This window comes from Hylaeus anthracinus, unplaced genomic scaffold (genome assembly GCF_026225885.1).
Source record: "Hylaeus anthracinus isolate JK02 unplaced genomic scaffold, UHH_iyHylAnth1.0_haploid 12002, whole genome shotgun sequence".
Lineage (NCBI taxonomy): Eukaryota > Metazoa > Arthropoda > Insecta > Hymenoptera > Colletidae > Hylaeus > Hylaeus anthracinus.
Window position 1 is genome coordinate 7375969 of NW_026534349.1, and position 24093 is coordinate 7400061.

General features: G+C 41.2%; 1 protein-coding gene across 2 annotated transcripts; it reads right to left on the minus strand.

Moving 5' to 3' along the window:
- Nucleotides 1–402: 402 nt before the first annotated feature.
- Nucleotides 403–23357, minus strand: LOC128891634 (dentin sialophosphoprotein-like). Of its 2 annotated transcripts, none has more exons than XM_054151278.1 (7): nucleotides 22928–23357; nucleotides 13478–17727; nucleotides 7907–8040; nucleotides 4750–5244; nucleotides 3723–3977; nucleotides 1924–3166; nucleotides 403–1865 (listed from the first exon to the last, which is right to left on the minus strand). In XM_054151278.1, the coding sequence occupies exons 1-6, from the start codon at nucleotides 23008–23010 to the stop codon at nucleotides 2960–2962; spliced, it is 5424 nt and encodes a 1807-aa protein (XP_054007253.1). In that variant the 5' UTR covers nucleotides 23011–23357; the 3' UTR covers nucleotides 403–1865; nucleotides 1924–2959. The 2 variants fall into 2 exon arrangements, with proteins under 2 accessions (XP_054007253.1, XP_054007252.1); XM_054151277.1 differs by having other exon boundaries at nucleotides 13460–17727; nucleotides 22928–23353.
- Nucleotides 23358–24093: the final 736 nt, after the last annotated feature.

Here is a 24093-nt window from a genome sequence, read left to right on the forward strand (position 1 = left end):
GTATAAGGCTAGATGAGGAAGATTTTTAAGGAAAGGTGGAGGCAAATACGAGAGATCTAAACACTTACGGAGGAAATGTTAATATCGATCGATCGATCGATAGGTCTTCATCGTTGGAACCAACCGAGGCTTCTGGGTGTCCTTTGGATAAAATACTCTAAAATACTCTGCTCTGATGAAAGCAGAAAATACATCTTAGATAATGTTAAATAAATATTGTTTAGAAGATGAAACGTTTCGTTTAAATCCCGAGTCTTTTCTGGATCTGTAGGAATATGGGTGAACATCCACAGTCTCTTTAAATAGTTTTTCAATGTTTCAACTCGTTACTTAAATCCTCCTGAAAATATCGCCTTGAAATGATAAAACCCAGCATACATTAACGTTCCAGACACAGAACCATTATCCAATTCTATGTGTATAATTTTGAAGAGTACGATTATTATACAACGCTTTAATCTTGGCTATTTATGACACAGATTTTTCTTATTATACTTAATTATTATCAACTAGATTTTGTTGAGATTTCCATACTCTCTTAAATTATTACAGCGAATGGTTCAATTAATTGATATAATTGTACTCGAAGAAGATCATATTACCCTCTGATCGACGCCAATTACATTAATTCTACTGTTTTTGTTGGGTATAAGAAATAATATTAATATCATAAGCTGTGAGTAGGTTGGAAACGGGCACTTATTGTGTACCTCGTCTTGTTTGCACAATTGTCAATATATTATTTTACATGTTCATTTTATATGTACACTTTTACATGTTTGTAGAATAAATATGTTAAATCGATAAAGGAATAAAAATATACAAATTTCCTATTATGTTATCTCGTATGTTAGCATGAGCAAGAAAAGAACGATATAACTCTGCTTAAATGTGTTCAAATAATACTTTGTATTTAAAAATTATAAATATTTAATATAATTAACACAGACAATTAATGTAGATTATGTAGACCACATGTTCATGTTTCAAGAAAGAAATGTACATATTATATGGTTATAAATTTCAACGTTGCTAATAATTACAGAAATAGGCGCAACATTAATTTTTTCCAATTCTTGATATCGATGGCATATAGGATATTTTAACACAATCGTATAGTCTACATAACATAATCGATTGTAAATTTAAGTACTTCTACTAATTAATACGAATAATGAAATATTTCCAATTTTTAAATCACGACAATTTAATCAATAGGCTCGAAACGTTGAAAAACTAGTATTAATTCTATTTTGAAATGTAAATAAAATAAGGATTTCTGATAATTAAAAGTAGTTCGAATAAGCTTGCTCTTAGGCTCATTTTTCATTTCAACAATTTTATCGATAATACTTTCATAAACATCTTTACTTTCATTAATATTTCATCATTATTATCCGCAGATTACTGTACACGTATGTTGGTTAACGATTGCAATTCAATTCCGAGATTCGTTGTCCATTGTTTTATTCGAAACATGATTGTCACTCGGCGCTAGAATTTTCGTTCCATGGCTGATTGAACGAAGGGTCGAAAAAGAAAATACCTCGGTGAATAAACAGTAATTTGCATGAGTAAACTCATGAGTAAGTTTGATTTAAAAAAGAAGGTACAGTAGAACTGCGACAGTTACAGAAAATTAGGGCTGTAAGTTCCTAACTAGATAGGTAATCAATCCATCGAGGAACCTTACTTGTACCATCGATCCTCGCTATTATCCATAATGTGCGTTCGACTTCTTCAGTGACTAATAAACTCCGAATGTTTATGCAAATTTATATTTTTACAGGCTTAAATAAAGACTCGCGATTCGAATGAAATATTTTATCTTCTAAACAGCGCAGCCTGTTTTTTTATTACTTATACTTATATACTTTATTACTTATATTTTATATATTTTTGCGTTTATGCGTATCCTTGCACAATTTCCCACATTTTCTTTTTCCATAAATACATAAACATTCGCAATCTAGCGATAAATAACAATTGGAATAACAGGCAACATTGCCTGTAAAACAAATTTCTAAATTCCATTATCATTTAAATTGGAGAACTTCACGTGAAAATCTGTATGATCCGTTAAGGGTCTGTGTTAAAAATGCAAAACTTTGATATAAATTTCATAAAACTAGAGTTGTCAATTTAAATCTAAATAGGCTCGTACGATTCATACTTAATGAAAGAACAATCGAGTGACCTTTCGATAAAATCGAACATTAAATAAACCCATGGAACAACTATCTCAAGTATAAAAGATTTTTAGACAAATTCACATGTTAGAAGATGAAGAGCCTGTTCTATCGAGAGAGGTGTGACTGTACTAAGAAGTCGCATTAAAAAAAGCCTTCGACTACAGTGCCTTTAAATTAATTCTCGTGCAATTGTCTCGACAGTCTCGTTTTAAACATCCCTCGTTAACGAGCAACGATTTCTACTTCTTCTCTGCATCTATCGAGGTTCTACTGTACACGGCCAAGCTTGGCGAGCCAGGGACGACCTGAAGGTACCAGGAATCCACCTGGTACGTTCCACTGAAGACTAGTCTAACTGCTCTATCGACGAAACGCAGCCCCTACGTTATAAAAACCTAGCAAAGTATCGTCGTTGTGGCCTGACTCCTCGCGAGTACAAGCTGTTCAGGAACATTGGCACAGTTTAAAGTTTCTTCTCCTCACGGCAGAGTCGGCTCGATCGATCCTCGAGCTCGAAGTAGCGACTGGTCAACCGATTCCTGGCTGCGTCCCCGCAGCTAAGAAACGTCCGGTTGGTTTCCAAGTTTCCATGGATGTACGAAAGTAACCGCTCACCTTTTGTTCCGTGCGAGGAAATCAAGGTCCAGTTCGGCTTTCGAGAGGTTGTCGGTGCCTGATCGGACACTACATGGGAGGAACGCGACGTTGACCGTCGTCAACGGGCGAAACTGTACAGTTGGACTGCTCGACGTCCTTCGAAGCACTGTTCAGTCTGTCGCGTTCGGATTCGTGTAGGAGAATTCTCGGAAGACGCCCTGGTCCATCGATGTGAGAATCTGGTCAGGCACCGGGGTCAGACGCGGTCGTTCCGCGGTGAACGCCGTGTCGAAGTACTTTGTGTCCAGGGTGTGCTCCAGGGCTGGCTTGAACGGCGCTTCCAGCTGCCTGACCTCCAGCCGATCCCATGGCAACGACTACGGAAATTTTATGATATTAGTTGTTAACGTTTTCGGTCGCGAATGCCAGGCTCGTTCAAACCGAGACTTTTCCGCTGAAAATCAGTCAATTTCGAAGCGTTCTATCTTGAAAACTAATAAAAATCGGGTAGATACGTTGAGGGTCAATGAATTTACAAAACGAAACTTCACCATCGTATCTTTTAAATTAATAATATAAAGAAAATTTCGTTCGAGTCATAATATAGAGCCCGTTGTATCCTGCCATTTGCATGTAAACAATTTTGTCGTATCATCGATAGTTATTGAAATATGCGTTTGTCACACTTTAGCGCGAACAAACAGGATAAATAACAAAAAAGTCTAAATAAAATGAGAATCATTGATTCATTTCTGGAAAAAATGTTTAAAATTGATGACATTATAATAAAATCAAACAGCACAAATAAAAATAAGTATTTTTGAATAATTTTTTATAGAATACTCGAAATTGATAACGTCACAGTGAAATGAAACAGATGAAGTTAAGGGAGAAAGTTGTCACATCCTGTAAATTCGTTTCAACTGTCCTCACCTGAAAGAATCCGTGCAACTTGATCTCGCGACCGATCAGTCTCTTCCCGGAGTCCTTTTCCAGAAGGCAGACCACTATGTCCGTGGCTTCTTGGCTCAGGTAGCGCGGTATGAACGGCCTTTCGTTACAAATACTCCAAAATAGCTCGTCCTCGTCACAGCCGGAGAACGGCGACTGTCCCGTCAGCATTTCGTATAACAGCACACCGTACGACCACCAGTCCACGGCCTGATTGTATTTTAGTCCCTTTATGATCTGCAATGCGGAAACGAACGCGGTCTGACTCACTCGGACCCAACAAATTGTTTATTCTTCGATCCAGTGTTGACTCAACTCGTGGACTGTTTAAGCGCCGATTCAAATTTAGAGTCTAAGTACTTTGGACTGTGCACCGTATGAAATGCCAGTGAATCCATCTTCTTTACAGAGTTTACAGATACGGGCTAACATGTATCGAAGAACTTGTATTTACCAAAATAAAATATAGCCTATGTTACTCAGGGATATCGTAGCTTTCTATTCCTTACAAGATTTTAAGAATCGATTCGGTAGTTTCACGGATTACTTGCTAAATATAAACAATATTTCCTCTTTATAATACTATCAGTATACAAGTATAAGTATAGATTATATTATTATATTGTATTATTATGTCTAGCAGTCTCCATGAATTCGCAAGAGCAACGTCTTTTCAACTATTTTCATTTCTCAATCATACGAGAAAGATTTGTGAAATATTCAGCATCGCTATATCTTTTAAAAAATCCAAATAAAAATTTTTTCTTTTACTCGTTTCATTACTCGATATACCTACATATGATAAACACCAGCAAACAGATCTTTCATCGAGCTTTTTCGAACAAAAAATTGTTGAATATGACTATAATCTTCACACATCGAAATTAACTTCCTTCCTTGGCGCAACACCACTATTAGTCTAACTCGAATAACAGACTCCTCGCTACCTTACAAGCTATAGCTCGTCTTTACAACGAACGGATCCTCCATCAAGGATGGAAATTCTTACCTCGGGGGCCATGTAGTCCGGTGTGCCGCAGAATGTGTCAGCTGTCCTGTCGAGGAAGATCTGGAGCTTGCACATGCCGAAATCCGCGATCCTGATGTGGCCCTCGAAGTCCAGCAGCACGTTGTCCAATTTTAGGTCTCTGTAGACGATGCCCTTGTTGTGCAAGAAGTTCAACCCCGACCAGATCTCGGCGGCATAGAAACGAGCCCGAGTCTCCGAGAAACGGCCAGACTTTTGAATGTGGAACATCAAGTCGCCACCGTTCAGGTACTCCATCACGAAGAACAAGTGGGAGTCCGTTTGGAAGGTGCAGAACAGGTGACACAGGTACGGATGCCTCGTGGCTAGCGTCAGGACCTTCCTCTCGATCAAGGTGCACTCCACGTCGTCGTCCTCGAGGACTACGTCTTTTTTTAGACACTTTACCGCGTACACGCATTCCGTGCCACGTAACTCGGCCAGCAACACCTTCCCGAAGCTGCCTTTGCCTAGGACCTGAACACATATACATTCAACATTTATTTTATAGATTTATGTTATGCGAAAAACAGCGAAAATTTAGGTCTGAAAGGGCTAACAAGACACACGGTGGAAAGTTCAAGCGTCTTAAAGCGAAAGTGCCACACGTGAGAGTACCTCCGGACTGTTAAAAATAATGCGTTGCGTGGTGCTAATTCGGGTGGTCTATTTACGTGATGGCTCGCTACAAAATCGCGTCTGTTTTAAACCATCCCGCGAATAAATTCGCTCGTTGGCAAAGAGCAACGTTGCCGACACCTTCCCGCGTTACCTCGATATCAAACTTTTTAAGACGTCTGCCGAAAAACAAAGTATCTACTGTTAGAAATGAAACCCGATGAAACGAAACCTTTCTCAGATTGTGAATATATCATGTATTCACGCAACGCATTATAACGGATGACGCGAGACGTGGATTTATGAATTTGATATCCAAAAGTGCCGACAAGCTTCAAAATTGTGCTTCGATAACGAAGCGAAACCGAAAAGACTACGTCAAAGTCGCTTAAAAATAAAAGTCATGCTGACCGTTTTCTTAAAGAACCGTACCTCTTTATACATGCGAATTACGTTCAAAGATTATTACGTATAATTACATATTGTGATACTTACAATTAGTTTAAAGAAAGAAGTATTTAAAGTGTTATTAAATTTTGCTTTCGACGTTTACTTTTAAATGTTTTTAACCTCTTCGGGAGCTTGGCCACATATGTGGGCGTTTAGTCTTTTATAATTACAATTACTGTCTTTTATAATAATAAAAAGAACAAAAATTTGATAATAACAAAAAAATTGTCCCTGAATAGGTTAATTGAATCGTCCAAATTTCAAGAGATCCTGACGAATAATTTATTAAGGAATAATATATATATATATCCGTTATAAAATAAATTTTTTAAATTTGACATTGCCCTAGACAGAAAGTTCAACGTGTCGAACGTAAACGAAAACGTTGCGTGAGCTACGGTTTGGTCCTGCGCTGCACTTCTGGGAATTGCCGGCGTTACGGTAGCCCCGATCGTAAACTTGAAAATCGAACGTATGCGGTTCGCGATGTCCCGGAATGATTTCGCGAGGACGCCTCGTGAATCAGCCGAGTTCACGTGATGTAAATACACGTGATCCGTATTAGCTTTCGTCGGAGCTCGCGGACCGAGCCAACGCGTTTCTCGACGCGGCTCATAAATTTCCGGAAACTATATTTACAGGTAGATAAACGAGCTGCGCCACGGGTCGAGCGAGGCCTTCCGAGAACAGACGAACTTTTCAATCGACTCTCTTCTTCTTGGTACAGTCGCGGAACACAATGGAACCTCTGTCACATCAAAGATCTATGATGCGAGCGCTCTATTATATGAACTGTATTATTTACTATTATTAGGTGTTCTTTTATGTGAACTATATTATTTAGTATTATTAGGTGTTCTGTAAGAAAGTTCAAGAAAATTCAAATGACCCTTTAATCCTTTACAGCCGGAAGTTTAAATAGGAGTTTAAGTAAGACTCGTGGTAAGGAATTTGGGCCATAAACAATAAGCACGAGTGCTCGATTTACGCCCTCCTATATAAACCATGTATCCAACCTTTGTTAATAATTTTCAAATTCCTTAAAAAACTAATATTGCTAATAACACCGTAGGAGGTTCTATAGCTTAATAAAAAAAAAAAAAAAAAATAAGCACGAGTGTAACTTGTGGTATTTCGTTTGGACTTCCTAGGACAAGGAGTTAACCAAGCTTACGGTTGGGTTTCCCCCACAGCTTTGAGTTCGGGTGTTTCATCTCGAGTGTTCAAAGTTCGACAAAGTTGTCTTACGTGGCGAATCTTGGAAACTGTTACGATAAATATTCGCTCGGCGCGTAAATCGACAGATAAACATTGTCGACGTCTCGCTATTATGAGCGCGAATCCAACGCGAAACGCCGCGCAGTAGATAGAACGAAAGTAATTTCGACTCGAGGATTATTTTATCGCGGATAATTCGAGCGTTTCGTCAGCAGATTTTTGAACGCGGAACCTTGGCAGGAATTTTCCGCGTTACGCATGTTCGGGCAAACGCCCTAACGAGCTTCGCTCGCTACAATGAGTAATGACCAACGTTGCTGTGATGCCAGTGTTGATTCCCACTCAAGCATGCGCGCTATCTTTTGCGTCGGTAATGTGTCTAATGCATGCGTCTAATGCATACGGGCATAGGAATATGTATATGTATATAGAGAGGGATTGTGTTAGAGATGCCACGTTTTCAAATTGTCACGTTTTCGCTACAAACGACATTCCGATCTCAAATATTTTTTTCTTTTTTTTTTTATAAACAATTCTGTAAGTAGTAAATATCATTTACGCACGGGCTTTTTAGATACTTAATCTACTAGTTTATAAATTTATGGATTATTCTAGCCATTCTTTTAATAATACCATTTTTCTATTCGAATTAACGCGATAGTATGTTTTCCACTTAACTACGTGTAAATTTGCCAAACATAGAAAGTGTTATAACTTTTGAACGGCTTAGTGAAACGACTCGAAATTTTTTGAGGGACGTTTGGGAAACATGTTGAAATGATCTAGAATTTCCTTCGTAAATACTGACTATTTTAATATATCTCCCAAACATCTTTAAGCGATCGGAACTCACTTTGAGGAAATTGAAGTCCGTCACCGCATACTTCTTGAATCTTGGCAGGTTTGTCGCTGGCGGCGTGATCCGTCCGCTTGGAAAATGGTCCGACGAGTCCGAGTTCCTTTGCGTATCCGACGATTGCGAGGGTGCTGGGAATTTCAGAGTAAATCGTCCGTTAATCCACCATCCAGCTCGGTCAGATTCCATGCATGCGTTTCATTTTGTTGTTTGTTAGAAATTGAGCTATGTTAAAGCTATCGACTCAGCTGGGAATTGATTATAGTCACTCTTACGTGGTCGTGTGCTACGAGGGCAGACCACTGGAACATTTTTTGGAGAAGGATTTTTTTGGTACATTTAACAAAAAATATATATATATCAAGAATTTTGTATAAGATAAACAAATCTCTTTAAAAGCAATATTCCCATTTCTTAATGTTAGTTTATAGGGACTTATAAAACCAACTGTAAATTAGTGGTCAAGCAGGGATGAATTGTTATTGATAGAGAGTTGACTCAAGAGGACTGAAGACAATATTCTCACTTTTGAATGTTAGTCTTCAGATATTTACACCACAGAACAAATTTTAAATTAGTAATTAAAGATGAACGGATGATAATTAGACTGCGGATTGTGTGCATTTATGACGTAAAATAACGTAGAACGTATACATAAAATATACATAATGTATGTTGAATATATTCCACGATTATTATAACGATACCTTTTGGTTGTGTTTAGCATTTGTTTATCGTATACATTACAAATGCGTAAAATCTACAGGCTCGTACAATAGAACAAAATTTAGATCGGTAAAGTTAATATAGCGAAAGATGCTTGGGTAAAAATAACGAGAAATTTTGAATAAACGTTTTGGACTCTCTTCTGGTATCACCTCGAGCCAGAATACTCCGAGTCGGTCATTCTCTCGTCAAACCGCGGATTAATAAGCGCATTAATTGTCGATTCGCGTCTGGCGCGCGAAAAGCATCGCGAAACTGGCGATTTTGGCCGGTTGACATTTTTCGAAAATAGAGCTGACCGTCCCGATGACGCGAGCAGGACTCGAGCAGCTCGACATAATTGATAGATTAGGGGACAGGTAGAATCGTATTCGTTGCAGCTCGACGAGAACCGTTACCGATTTAACGTTGATGTAATATCATTTTTAGCGAGATCGCGGTATCAACCATCGCCCGCGGAAATTATTTATTGGCCCGCGAATGGGTTTATGATTGCCACGTGGAAGATTAGCATAGTCATAGATGAATGCACTTGTTTCGCCAGCCAAGTCTGCCTGCATCGCCAAAAGCTTGCGATCAGGTTCAAAACAAACGGTCGAAGGGTGACTCTGTACCTCCGATGGGGTTACTTGCAACAGTTTTTTTAGCTTAAAGCTGTAATGTATGGAATATATTATGTTTTGGCGAGATATGAATATACAAATGTTACAGTTTTACGTTTAGGAATAGAAATACACAAGGATGAAAGACGTAGTACATAGTTTAGATATTTAGAATTTAGACCCTTGAGATATTTGGAATTTAGAGACTTTAGATATTTAGAATTTAGATACTTTGTATATTTAGAATTTAGATACTTTATATATTTAGAATTTAAAGACTTTAGATATTTTGAATTTAGGTATCTGAGATATTTAGAATTTAGATACTTTATATATTTAGAATTTAAAGACCTTAGATATTTTGAATTTAGATTTCAGATTTGAACGAGGATAACGGAGTTTGAACATGGACTCACCCCTCTTGAGAGCCTGCAGCGCTTCCGCCACGAGCTTCTGGTTCAACCCGCAAAGGTTCCCAGTAAGCTTTTCGCACTTTTTGTGGCAAGCCATGTCGCAATCTGTTCAAATGTTCGCCAAATTGATCACTAATCTTTTAATTAGTTGCCTTTGATGCACCTTGAATCGAACCTATTATCTTTCACAGCCTTCTAGAGGACGACACTCGTAGCGACGCTACATGGATGACACTATTGCTTCAAACCTTTTTGACTATATACTAGGTGTAAAAATTAAATCTGTCTTTATATTTTCAGTACAAAATAAACACTAAATAATTGAATATAAAGGCATTTCTACACCTAATACAAGAACGAAAAGCACCGACAATTTTCTCGTAATGATCATTAGGAACATTTAATCCTTTTTGTAAACAAGCTGGCAAACAGTGTCGTTGACACTGCGGCAACGACCTCGTATAACTCATCAACTGGCTTCGCATCCGCGAAGTGGAATGCGAGATGATCTTGGGTTGGTCGAGAACGCGACTGGATACGCAGCAACCATGCAATAGCTGACAGATTCAACCTAGACTCTACTTGTTGGGTTTCATGCTTCCATTGGCTATGACGAAGAATTTTTTTAATATCTCAACAAATTTAAAAATAGCGGGATTTCGAATTAAAGTTCATCGACCTTTTCGTTGTTTCTAATCGTTTTGTTACAGAGTAGGCAACGCAGACTTCCCAAAAGTCCATTTCTTGGGACAAAGTAGAACCTCGTTCATCCTAAACGATCCTCGTGTTCCGTCTCCATAGATGTCTCACCTAACCAATTTCTTATTTCAGAAATAATATTTCTTTAGAAAAGAGCTGTCGGACAGTGAACCTGTCCGCGAAATGATTATTTTAACGGTCCTTGAGACGTCGACTTTGCGAGACAGAAAACAGAAACCGCGAAAATCCTGACTCCGCGATTACACCACTACGTTGGCCGTCGCCCAACGAAAATTTGTCCCTTGTCGAAATCTCGTTAGATCGAGGCGGTGGTCGATCACGGGTAGTCAGCTCGAATATTTTTACAGCGTTGATGTTACGCGAGCCGGCTCGATCCGCGGATTGCAGCGCACTTTTCAACGAGAAAGCAAATATACAAGCTCCAGCGGGTGCTAGCCGAAGAGATAAAGAGAGGAAGCTCTGCGCAAATGTTAGGCAGAAAATAGTTGACGCTAGGTTTACGGAGATGGTCATTTTTACCCATTCTTATGTTCCAACCGTTTATATTTTTCGCTAACCACTTATGCTGACTTCTATACGTATAAAAAGACAAGCATATGTACAAATTCTTGTTCGTCTAATTGTGAGCCACGGACATAGGAATATAGGAACCGGGCATTGGCCTGCAAAGGACGCGATGACCTGACAATAGGACTGCAATTGAAAATGAATTTTTAGAGTTTCAACACTTTGAATATCTAATTTTTTGTTATAGTTTGTTTTGTAATCTACCAATGGTTACAATGTATCTGTAACTTTCTCTTTAAAATCTGTTCAAATAAGTAAGCAACTATTTGACTGGAATATAGGAATGAAATTTTTAGAGAATATTAGGTATTAGGTATAATTTTTTTTTTATGCAATAACTTTTACTTGCAATGACTCCGAACTACTCTGGGCTGCTTTGGCCAATACTATGGACGCTTCCAGATGCATCCAGATACTTCTATGAATAAACCAAAGCTCGGCAAGATTTGCACTTTTGCAATGATTTTATTTTGCGTAAAGATCCGCAGCCTATTTATGACTATGTCATTCTTCAGTATCTTTCAATAAAAATTTGTATAAATATAGTTTAATGTATCCTCAGTAACAGGCGGATGGTGTTTACCATGGTCGTTCGCTTTTTTCACGATATATCCTACAACTTGATATCCTTAGTAAAAGAATCCTTCCCTCGATCAAAAGGTAATTAATTAATTAAAAGAAAGAGAATTAGAAAAATCGGCAATTTCTTAGGGCTTTACCAGTGGTGTTCCGTAAACCTCCCTCCGTAAATCTAATGTTATCCTACGTTAAACAAACATCCATGCAGAAGACAAAAATTAAAGTCAGTTAGTAGAATTTTCCAGCACACGAAAGTCTATTTGGAATAGGAATGCTGTTAGAGAACCAATCAACACAAATACAAACTAGCAGACTCCAGGGTCAGGCGCTACGGGTCTTAAGACGTTCAGGAAACAACGGATGGTCGATCTTTCAAGCGCTTGTTCCAATGTCTTTCTTCTCACGAGCGAAAGACATTGGAACCGAAGGTATTCTCTTCCGCAGAAATACCGTCGCTCCCTCCTCTATTCGCGAGTGCCTCCCACGCACAGAGGAGGCAGCAAATCGCGAAGCAAATCGCCAGCGAACTGCATCGGTGGCAGGTCTGGTAAACAGACGTAAACTGTTTTCTCTCTGATGAGAACGCGGAAAGCACGCGGGGAAGTTACGCAACGGCGCACACTGGGGAAAAGTGATGAAATCTGTGTAAAAATCGTAGAAGACAAACATTTTTGACAGACGTGAGATAGAGGGATGATTCTCGAATAAAATTAAAGCTGAAATTTTGCAGAATGAAGGAAAAATATAGACAAAGTTACAGGGATTTTGTTTGACTCTAAAAATATAGGTTTGAAAATCTGTGTAAACAACGTAAAAGTTTTAACTGAAATTAGAGAGAGAGAGAGAGAGAGATGTTTCTTGAATAAAATTGAAGCTGAAATTTTGCAGAATGAGGGAAAAATATAGACAATGTTATACGGATTGTTTCGTCTTGCAAATATAGGTGTAACTTTCAATTTTCTAACAAGATATTGGTTTGTTCATTATTAGACGCGGTCAAACTTCTTTTATAACTTGTTACACATCGTTTCTTATAGATTTTTATATGATAAATTCAAATGTTCCCGCTAAATTTGTCTAACAAATTTTTAGATTTAATATTTAAGAAACGTTTGTTAATTTTATCGACCGTATCTATCATAATTGTCACTATTTTTTAACAAAAAAATTGCTCAAGCTTCATCGAAATATGCTTATTACAATAGTCAAACGTTAACACAAAAAAAAATTCAAATGTTTCTCTTAAAAGAATTCTCAAAGATATGTGTGTTTTGATTTTTCTTAGGTAGACATACTCCTTATTAAAATACGTTCTAAATCAATTATTGTAGATAAAAACTTCTTCATACGTAAGATATATCGTTTTGAAAGGGATATACGATGTACGAATTGCTTCATTGTCAACATACTGTTTAACGAAGATATCATGGTCATATTTGGGGTTTTAAATGTAATCCTATTCTTATATTTTTATTCTTACATTTTCAAGATCAAACAAAATCAGTATAACTCTCATTATATTTTTCCCTCTGATGTTCGTTTGATTGTTCTGATTGTTCGTTGATATTGTATTCGTTCAAATTGCGTCATAATAGGATACGTGGGAGCGCTGATAAAACAAAAATCGAATCTGTAAACGGTTCGGTTCGTTACCCGAGAAAATACCGAACCGGTACGAAATAAAGGTGTTCGCGATTAATTAGCCGAGTTCTGGTTTCCTTAGATATCCAACCGGTCTTTCCAGCATTTAAAGATACAACACCCTAGTTCTGCAAAGTTTCATCTTTAATTTCATTCGAGGATCGTCACTCTATCCGATTTCTGTCAAAAATGTATCTACGATCGTTTACACAGATTTCGTCACTTTTCCCCACAGTGCGCGGCGCACAAAGATCGTCCTGGTAACGAGCAAGCAATCCACATAATGATGTCGGGACAAGTACTCGATATCCTTGGCGAACCATCGAATCCGGAGTCGTTGCTCCTGGTGGAGTTCATTCTCTTGTCGGGGTCGTCGTCCAGCTCCGTGCAGGTGGACCGACTTCCGTCGGTGCTCTCCGTGGTGGCGGTGCTGGTGGTGCTTCCGGTACTGTCGCTGCTCACAGACGGCGTCCTCGAGTGATGCTTCCGCCTCTTGATTTTGGCTCGGCGAACCTTGGACAGATCTCTGGGAGTCGCGGTGAGCAGCGCGCTGGGCGTCGTATAGAACATCCTGATGAGATCTAGCGGTTTCTGAGTGGGCGTCGCTTTGGGGCTCGCTTTCTTCGGCTCTGGTGGCTTTGGGCTCTCCTGCGTCGACTTGCTCGAGCTCTTCTTCGAATCTTTCGACTCCTTTCCAGCCTCCTTGCCGCTGGACCCTTTCTTCGTGGTCGAGGACTTCTTCTTTCTGACCACTTTCTTCTTCTTCGACGACTCCGGACTGGCTTCGGGGGTGCAGGTCGCGCTGACGTCCTTGGACGGGACTGGAGTGATCTCTACGTCCGCGTTGTTGGCGTTCGAGAGGTCGTTCTGGTTGCTCCACTTGGAGATCTTCGAAAGGCCCGTCTCTGGCCACTCGTTCGTCGGTGTTTGAGGGTCCTCCTCGTCCTCGGGAACCTGCGGCTCCGTTTTGATCGGCGTGGTGGCCGCGACGATGTTTATCAGCGGCACGGAGACGTCGAACACAGGCGTGGAGATCTCCGAAACGGGTATGCAAGTGTCCGGAGTGTTCGTGGATGTCGACGAGTCCTCTCTCCTCTTCACCGTCGAGAACGCGTCCTCCCGAGCTTCCGCGATCGCTATCGAGAGGTTCTTCTTTCTCTTCGGTCCCTTCTTCGCCGCGGCGTCCGTCTCAACTCGAGTCGTCTCCTTGGACGCCGTCGACTCCTCTTCGATTACGGACACGTTACTCGACCCGACTGCCGCGCTGGCGACACTTATTTTAGGATCCACCTCTTTCTTCTTCTCCAGTTCTTTTCCCTCGAGGTTCTCGACTGGCCGTCGCGGCGCCGCGTTCGGGCTCTCAGGGCCTCTAATTTCACTCCAGAAGTCTATAGACTCTGTCGACGTGCTCTTCGACAGCGTTCCGTTCTCCCCGTTCAAGGTCTCGAACGATTTCACCGACTGCTGCTTGTCCACTGGCATTTTGCTCGTCGAGGACTCATTTACGGAGATAGATTGCTTCAGGGGCTTACGAATCGAAGATTCCTTCCCTTGACAATCTACGCTGACGCTCCTGTTGAGGTGGACATCGCTGGACACGCTCGTCTTGGACGATTTGGTTCTCCAAGGGACTTCTGTTCTCGCGTCCTCCGACGCTAACTCTTTCCCGATCTTCTTTAGCCTGAAAGGGATCTTCGAAGGTTCCTCGTCCTTTTTCGCAAACTTTCGAGCACTCGTATCACCTTTCACCTTGTCACCTTTATCGATATCTTTTGACACGCTTAACGAATCGTCTGTCGCGTCGCACTTGGGAGCTTTCGACAAGGTCGTTTGCGTCACGAGCTTCGTCGGAGCTGTTGCGTCATCGGGGATGGTTTTTCCCGATCGATTCTCAGCTTTCGGGTGTTCCTCGGTCGGGTCCGCGACGGTTGGCCCGCCAGGCACCCTCGACGAGGAAGCGTTCGTCAAGGTCACCGCTTTGTTCGTCTTCTTTCCCGGCAACGGACCGACGTTCTCGTCACGCTCGATTTTCGTCGCGTTTGCCAGGTACTCCGCGTCTCGTAACGATAGCTTTGGCGCTTCTACGGCATTATTTTCATCCGCATTAATTTTAGACGGTTTTGGCAGCGACGGGAGCGCTCCGTTGGCGCTGGCCTCGCGAGCGAGCGCGAGCGGGTCAACAGCTAGCGTCGCGATCGACGCTTCGGTCTTCTGCGTCGTCTGAGGGGGCTTTCTGGGTATCGAGGGCTCTGCCCTCCTTTCAGCTTCTTCTTTCTTCGGCGTGGAAGCTGCGCGACTCTTCGAGCTCGATGCCTCGTCCATTGGTACGCTCTTGCTCTGCTTCAGCGTTTTATTAGGGCTGTCGTCCTTCTTCGACAACGGAGCGGTTTGAGTCTTCGAGTAGGCGGTCGTTTTTCTATCCTGTGGTTCAGTCTTCGACTCGAGGATTCCAGTGGTGTCGTTCGTGGTTATCTCTTTCTTTGATGCAGGGCTATCAAAACTGTCGACTCGAGTTGGTTCTTTCTTCGACGGTGGAGGTGCTTGAGTCTTTGACAAATTTAGCTTTCCTTTCTGAGGTTCAGTCTTCGGTTTGAGGGTTTCAGTCGCGTCTTTGGTCGCCTCTTTCTTAAGTGTACTTTCTTGAGTAGCCCGAGTCTTCGAGAAGCTTGGATCAACTTTGTCCCGCGGTTCAGGTTCGGAGGAATCGCTTTTGGCTACCTCTTTCTTTAACGTACTAGCTTGAGGCTTCGAGAAGTTTAAACCCCTTTTGTCCTGAGACCCAATCTCGTTTGGTTTGAGGATTTCTGACGAATCGTCCTTGGTAATCTCCCTCTTCGTCCCCTGAGGCTTCGAGAAGTTCGAAATTCTTTTGTTCTGGAATCCAATCTCGTTCGATTCGAGGACTTCTGTGGAATCGTCCTTGGTTACCTCCTTCTTCGACGTCTGAAACTTCGGAAAGCTAAAACCCCGTTTATCCTGCGATCCAACCTCCGAACCATCGTTTACAGTTGTTTCGTTCTTCGAGTAGTTGGAGAAATCTGTATCCTGTGAAACATTCTTGCCCATTTTTGTTATCTCGGAGCCCGCGTCCTTCGACTCTTCGTTCCCCGAAGGAGTCTCAGATTTTGAGAAGCTTGAAACATCCTGATCCTGCGGTTTGCTCTGTGTCCTCGGACTTTCGGGTGTATCGGTTCTGATAGTCTCCTTTTTGGACAACTCGAACCCTCCCTTGTCCGACAGCCCATTCTTGGTCTGTTTCAGGATTTCTGGACTCTTTAATACCAGCTCCTTCTTCAGCTTCCCGTCTTTGAACGCAGGACGCGTCTTAGAAACAGGGCTCTCAGGTTTCTTGGTAGCCTCGGGTGTATCATCTTTGATACTCGATGAAATGTCTCTTTCGTCCTTTTTTTGCAGTCCGTTTGCAACGTTGTCCAACATTTTTAAGGGATCATTTTTCGCAGAATCCGGTGGCGTCTTCACCGTGAAGTGCACGCTGTTCCTCGAGGTGTCCTTGACGTAAGGCCTCTTGACAGGTAGCACCACTTCCGTCTCGGATTCCTCCTCGACGCTGTCCCTCTCGATCTTGCGTATCCCCATTTTCCTGGGCACGGGGATTTTCACGCTCTCCCTGAATTGTTCGATGATTTTCACGCGATCGTCTGGTCTGGCGCCCACCACGATGGTGGAGAAGTCTCCTACGCTGTTGCTGGCCTCTATCTTGAACATCTGAGACTTGGGCTGCTTCCGATCCGTCTTGTCCTCCCTCTGCAGGTCCACGGACACGTCGCTGGAGGTGCTGGACCTGCGTTCTCTCTCTTCGTCGTCGGGTGGCGATGGCTTCTCGGTGGATCTCTTCTTTTTCTTCACCTTTTTCAAGCTCTTCCTCATCTTCTGTGCGGCAGCCTCCTCCTCCCCCTGGGACACGGACTCTCCATCGGATCTGAAGAATCCAGCGACGTTCCTCGGCCCACCTACGGTTCCCTTCTTGATCAAAGTCCCGCGACGGACCTCGTTCTCGATCTCTGCTTGCTCTTCGGCTACCAGAGTGTCCAAGACCTTCGCTTGCACCTGGGCGTACGCCACCTCCCTCTCCAGCTGCTCGGGGTCCAACTGGATGTCCGCGGAGGATCTTCGTCGCGTGAATCGTCTGGTGATCCTCTTCTGCGCCTGCTGCAGCTCCTCGTCGTCCTCCTTCTCCGGGCTGACTTGGTGGAACGGTTGAAGACGCGGCTCCGCCTCTTCGAGCTTCTTGTCCTTGATGAGAAACTTCTCCACCAGCAACTCGCCCACGGACTTCTCGTGCCTCTCGTTGTGCTCGCGCAATGCTGGATTGTCCTTCAAAGCTTGAGACCTGATTTTTATGGTGGGCCTGTCGCGACGCAGTCGACTCCTCTGGTTCCCGTCGCCCGACAGGATTCGAGGCGTCGAGACGTCGATGTCCGCGGTGTCGATGACGCGTCTGGGTCGGGTTGGGACCGAGACGGGCGAATAGCGGCGCAACGTGCTCAGGGGTGACTCAGAGATCGTCGACAGGTGCGGGGAAAACCGCGACAGCGGCGTGTGAAAGGCTCTGCGCGAACGATTCAAATTCAACCTGTTACTATCCTCGTTATCCAACTGTTACGAATATTCCTTTCAATTCTGGCTTTGTTTTTCTATCCGAATTCGAATAGCGAGTTCTCCAGTTATGCAGAGTTCTAGATACGCGACAGTAATTCGCGATAAGGTTTAAGGGATGGCACTCGTGTGGAAATCAATTACCAGTAATTTTCTAGATACAAATTTGAAAACAGGTATTCTTATATGGTTTACGACGGTGAATTAAATGGTGTAAAACTGAATTTGAACTACAAATTTTGTCTAGAATTTAAAAAGAAAATAATCGTATCACAACATACTTATTGTAACTATTATTCTTATCGATATCGATATATTTTATCAAAATTTCGACCCTGAAATGAGTTTGAGTCAGACAGTTCAGTCATCCTGGAAGGATGATCGATAAGACGGTTCAGTCAGTTCTAGAAGGAATGGAGAGACTCGTAGAGTCAGACTTGGAAGTAGTAGAAGCTCGTATTAGGTCGGACGCTTTAGCCAATTCTGGAAGGAGCGGTAACGCGTATCGAGTCTGACACTTTATTCCATCGTCGTTAGAGTCACGACTAACAAAAGCAAACGTTAATCGCTGACGTCCACGTGTTCCATTTACCCACAGTACCACATTTTTCTCAGCACATTAAGTGCCAACCGTTACACGTCTAAGAATATCCTCGACATTCGCTTAAACCGCAGCGTGAAAAATAGAAATATTCAACGGTACATTGAGTCATTATTATTTTTTAGCATTTCTGAAGATAGCACTTGGCTTTAAAAGTTTGCAAGTATTAGACTTTGTTATTTATAAACGTTCTAAGTACACTTTGTAAATTAACAGTGGTAGTCGCCATTGATCAACATTACAATCAACGTGTTACTTCTGTATCGATCATTTTTATTCCATTATAATAAATGGTATTTATACCATTAACCGCGTAATTCGAGAACTTACTCGCCTATCCGAATTCGGATACTCTTTTCTGACTATCGAGCTGAACTTTTCTGAATACACAGCTCTTTCTGGGACGAAGTACAGCGAACCAGAGTTCATTCGTGGCGCAAAAACGTAATTTAATTATTTCAATAGGAACTACGTAGGAAAATGTTCGACGAGTAATTTTCATTAATCATCTATTGCAGTATTTTCCAAAGTGGAAATGACCTTGGAAAAGGGACGAGGGGCTTGTAATGCAATATAAACGCGAGACAAAATTTTTAATGCTGAGAAGTATGAATAACTTAAATTAGTGTTTCTTACTTATGTAAACCATCCTTTTTCTTAAGAAATTAAAACGCTATGAAAGATGGTACATTAAATAATGTGCGTACTTCTATGTATACACACTTTTGAAACACATTTTTTCATAAAGAAATAGCAATAAAACTAACGAATATGTTAAATGAAACGCTGGAATGAATGACTTTTAACGATTTCGACTGTTCAAGTTTTGATGTTGTGAAAGGAAATAGTGACATAACTGCATCGATCGGAAGCTTCTCTCTTGTAGTTTCGAATTCAAATGTAGAAACTTAAAAAAAGATTATTTAACCTCTCGAGAGACGAATTTGAAATGGATTTCTTTTCCTCCTAATCGAATCGAAACACAGAACCAAAGCAATATTTATCTGTAAATCGACTTTACTGTAAAACTCTTATAGGAGTCTAAACGAAAAATAAGGCTCGGAGATACTACACTCTTTTGCAGATTGTGTTCTGTTGGCCGTATCGAAGCAATTTTTTGTGCAAGTGTTTATTAGTATTACGTTTGGATTTTCTAGTAACTTCTCAATCTTTGGAGGATTTCAAAAAAGAATAACAACAATTGAGATTACCAGCAAATACCAAGAGCAATTGGGAATTTCTCTATCAATTTTTCTAGTTGCCGAGTATATACACTGCAGATCTGAATTATATTTGGTAGAAGGAATGTAACTGCTATTGCTTCGAGATAAATATTTCCATGATTTTCAATTACACCTTTCGTATAGAAATTTTCAAGTGCATCCACTGACCATTCGTTGGTTTTTGTAAGAGAAATCGAAGGCGTTCAAAAAGATGAAGAGAAAAATGTTTAACTAGTTGTGTAAGCATCGATGACACGCAACTTGGACTCCTGCTGATAAGACCTGTCGCGTTGTTTCAATACTAAACACGTGTTTCGGCTGTCCATCACGTTGCAGAATGGACTAAACACTTGTTACACGCATCGTTGAACTCAATGCTCCTCGATTTGGCTCGGCCATGGCCACGAATGATTGACAGGCTCTGATTCACGAATCGATTTATCGGTATATCTGCGATGACAAACAAGTGGCTAATGAGTACACGTGTTGCTCGCGGCTCGCGGCCGACATCGAAGCGTTTCAACGGTCGGATGAACATCGCTATTTATCTCTGCATTAACTCTTTAACTGGGAAAAACTTTAAATGCGATTTCCTCGTAACCATATTTCTTTATGAAAAACTGTTTGAAATCACCGAAACATCAAAATACGCAGCATATTAAACATTCTTAGAGGAAAACGTTTACTTATAGATCTCAATTCGTGAATCGATTTCAACATTTGTAAATCGAAAGTCTTTCGCTACGCTCGAGTAGTAATATAATATTATAATATCGTCTCGATATGTATCCATCATCTATCCTGCGAGTCAACTCTCTTCCGTCTTTTCTCCATTAGTCGGAATCTTGCAACGCCGTCAATCCTCTCGAGAATTGCAGCGTAATTGCGGAGAGTTCCGTCGAATATTTTTTGGCAGAGCGGGAGAGTTTTATCACGTGGAAATTGCAGCACGTCCAGAACCCCTCGGCTATTTTTACACCGATATATTCTCGATAATTCCGTCCTCCCTTGTATAATCTCTTTCATTTATCAACCGGCTAACCGACAAATTAATCGCCGCCGTTACATTTTACTAATGAGTTACCCGCTTTGACGGATCGTATGTCATATCCGCGGCTTGCCAAGATCCCGAATAACATACATGGATCGTCTGCGAGCGACGTAAAATAAATTTCTATTTAGGTTCGATTTCTGTAAGCACGCATCCAAAGATTTTAGTTCGCATAAAAATCCGCGGTCTACTTGTCACGTTCCAACATAGGAGTCTCTGGAGCAAAATAATGATCACATCTCCTAAATCCAAGTAAAAGGAAATTCTATGTTGAGAGAAGTAAGCATTCGAAGGCTTGTTTAAGTGCGATCTTATGCATCGATGTTTGTTTCCGAGTTTTCCTTACTGGTGGAGCTACAACAAACTGACCAGGTATCGGGTAGTACGGAAGGTAATTTCGTATTTTGTTCACCAGAATGATTAATTGTACTTTGAACGTTTAAACCAGCGACTTTCGCCCTAAACTCTTTCGATCGTTACCAGATTACGAATGTTTATGTACTTATGGCAAATGTGGGAAAATAAGACGTGCTTTCGTTTAAATTTCAATTCTGCGTCTGGCGAGTTCTATTTTTTAGTTTTTTCTTATCGAAGAAGCTATAATAAACAACACCAAGTACCACAACTTCTGTTGTCCGACAACATCGTGTTCACGCAAACACTCGAGAAAAGCTTCCGCGACGAATGTCACTTTCTCAAAAACGATAGGGAAGAGAGAGGAAAAAGGAGCCATGCTCTTGGAACGTTGCTTCGGCGTATGCAGGGTGGACAAAGGGACGAAAATAGAGGCTCTGATGGATGGAGGTAAAATTGAACCGTAGACGTCCGATAGAGGATACTTGAATGAATGGAAAGATACCATTAGCGTTTCGATGTAAAACAACTACCCTGTATTAAGAGAATTAAAGATTGTGTTTCGTTGCAAGTGAAACTCAGCCCGATACGTGATAAATCAGATATTGAAGGAAAGATGATGAAAGATGCTTCGATGATCGAGCAAATCCATGGACGGACCCTTGACACTAAACATACTGACATTTCATTTCTATCTATTCTAACCACGATCGATCAAATGACTGAATTTAAAGTTATTTCTTCAATTTAGTGCAACGATACATCACATCATATTGAATTCAATAATGCATGAAACAATTGTAGAAGCTTTTTTTAGCTTTAAAGTAGGAAATGGTTACCTCATCGAGGGCCAGATGCATTATTTCATTAAAAGCAGAATAAATTGTCTAGCGAAGAGTTGGATACTATACTCTGAAGTCGGAGAAAAAGGAAGAGCTCTTGTATTAAAGATTCTGGCATTTTGTTTCGTTGAGTGAGACGAACCAGAACGTTCAAGAGAATATACTCGAATAAATCAAAAGTGTATTCTCGGCCAGGTGATATTTTTCGGAATAAACGGGAACGGAGGTCAGTCCTTGCGCCGATGTGGCACGATAGTGTCGTTCCATTTAGAAAATAAGTGAATTATGTAACAAAAGTAATTCGAAGGACTCGAGACACGCACCCAAGCCAAACGACGGACAAACTATCCGGTCTCCAGAAACAGAGAAGAAAAATACTAAAGAAACTTGAAATTGCCAACAGATTTTCATTGAAGATAATTAGACAGTCTTGGAGAAGTGTAGCAAGATTTATACCATGAATTTAGACTTTGAATTTATATCTTAGATTTTGAACGTCACTACTGAAAGAGTACTAGGAAAAGTACTACACGTATCAGCAATGTGATGAACTCAATTTAGCGTATTTAACTTGTTGGATCAGGAAAGGGACCAGTTTGTCCATTTAAGATAATTATACAGTCTTGAAAAAAAGTCTAGGAAGATTTATGCCTTGAATTTAGCCTTAGATTGATACCTTAGATTTGGAATGTCACTTTTAAAAGAATAAGTGCACGTTTCTTCCAGTTATACTAAGGATGAACCCAACTCAGCAGAGTTACCTACACACCCTTGGAGAACAAATGTAGCAAGATTTATATTTCAAGTTTGGAACGACACTTTTGATTCGATTATGCTATCGGATCCTAGAGTGAGCCCAATTCTGCAAATCTACCTTGCTGGGTAAGAAAATATTTACAAATCAATTTATCCGTTGAAGATAATCACACGGTGTTGAAGAAGAAGATCCATCGAGACCTTTTCCACGGTTCTTCCCCACCAATGGGGCAACAACTATTTCACCAACTATTTCTGTACAGGAAGGAGAAAGAGTGCAGGTCGAATGTCTAATAGAAAAATCGAAATGTCGAGAAAACGCTTACCTAGGAGTGCTTGTCATGAGCGAGCTGTGGGTCGCGTAGGGTCCCCCATAGTAATAGGGCAGACCCTCCCCGTAGTACGGCATCGTGGGTCGCGTCTATCCACCGAGTACGAGGGTTCACGTGTACCAGGGACCGAAGCTCGAGCAGCAGACACAGAGATACGCGGTACCAGTGGCACTGGAAGATGACTGAACGCGCCGCGAATCGCCGGCGAACGGCGTTCTCAGGTGTTCGCGGAGACGTTCTCGCGGTTCAGGGAGCCAACACCGACTGAGTCTAAGCCAGCGACCCAGTGTAATAATAGCAGTCTAGTGTACGAGGCTTCCTAGCGTCTAACTATACTAGCTGGACTCTAATAACCCGTACAGTCTCTGCGGAACGAATATTTGTAGGGTTGTAGGTACGCGATACGTGACTCAGAGTCACTGTCTTTCGGTCGAAATATCGAATGGTATCGGAATCAAGAGGCAAAGGGAGATGAGTACTTCGATTTGGGACGGTGGTTGCTTTTAACCTCGTTCGAAGGGGAGAGGGGGTTAAAGACTGATGGATACCATCCAAAGACCTGGTGGACCTTTTACTTAGTTTTATTTAAAGATTTTCATTCGAAAGAAAACAGAAAGGAGATATTAACACTAAACCTACCGATGTTTCATTTCGACTTACTTCGGTACTAGTCTTAGACACTTTTTTCAATCGAATAGAACAATATTTCACCGTAATTTGCTTTTTGAAATGTAACTTCTTATACGACGTCAGACCGACTTAGCATTCGTGTTAAATTTCTATGCAGTATGAGGAAGGAAAAAGAATGTGCACCTACTTTCTATACATATCTAAAAATCTTACAAGTATTTGAAAGCATTGAAATAGTATTTCAACAACAAGTTATAATTGTAACGCGTGGTATTCTTTTATAACTACATTTATATCGCACACTTTTTATATCTAAAGATCTTATTACAAGTTCGCAGCCATTAGCTCGTTATTACTCGCGACGAAGAATCGTTGGAACAATATTTGGTCGATACTTGTTTCTCTCTAGAAAAAAGACTAGCTAGAGTCTACTAGAGGACGGCAACCAACTCATTTTTAACAACCTGAACCGAGCTTCTCCTTTAATACTCCTCGGAAAGCTCAACGCTGTTGCTTTCGACCATCTTCTG

Bases quoted from the DNA above. Each gene is read 5' to 3' on its own strand.
- LOC128891634 (XM_054151277.1), bottom strand. From the start codon at position 23,010: ATGCCGTACTACGGGGAGGGTCTGCCCTATTACTATGGGGGACCCTAC. The intron at 8,041-13,459 runs GTACTTGTCCCG...TGAAATTCCCAG, and splicing joins TGGTTCGCCAAGGATATCGA to CACCCTCGCAATCGTCGGAT. The intron at 3,167-3,722 runs GTGAGGACAGTT...AAATTTCCGTAG, and splicing joins AGTTGCACGGATTCTTTCAG to TCGTTGCCATGGGATCGGCT.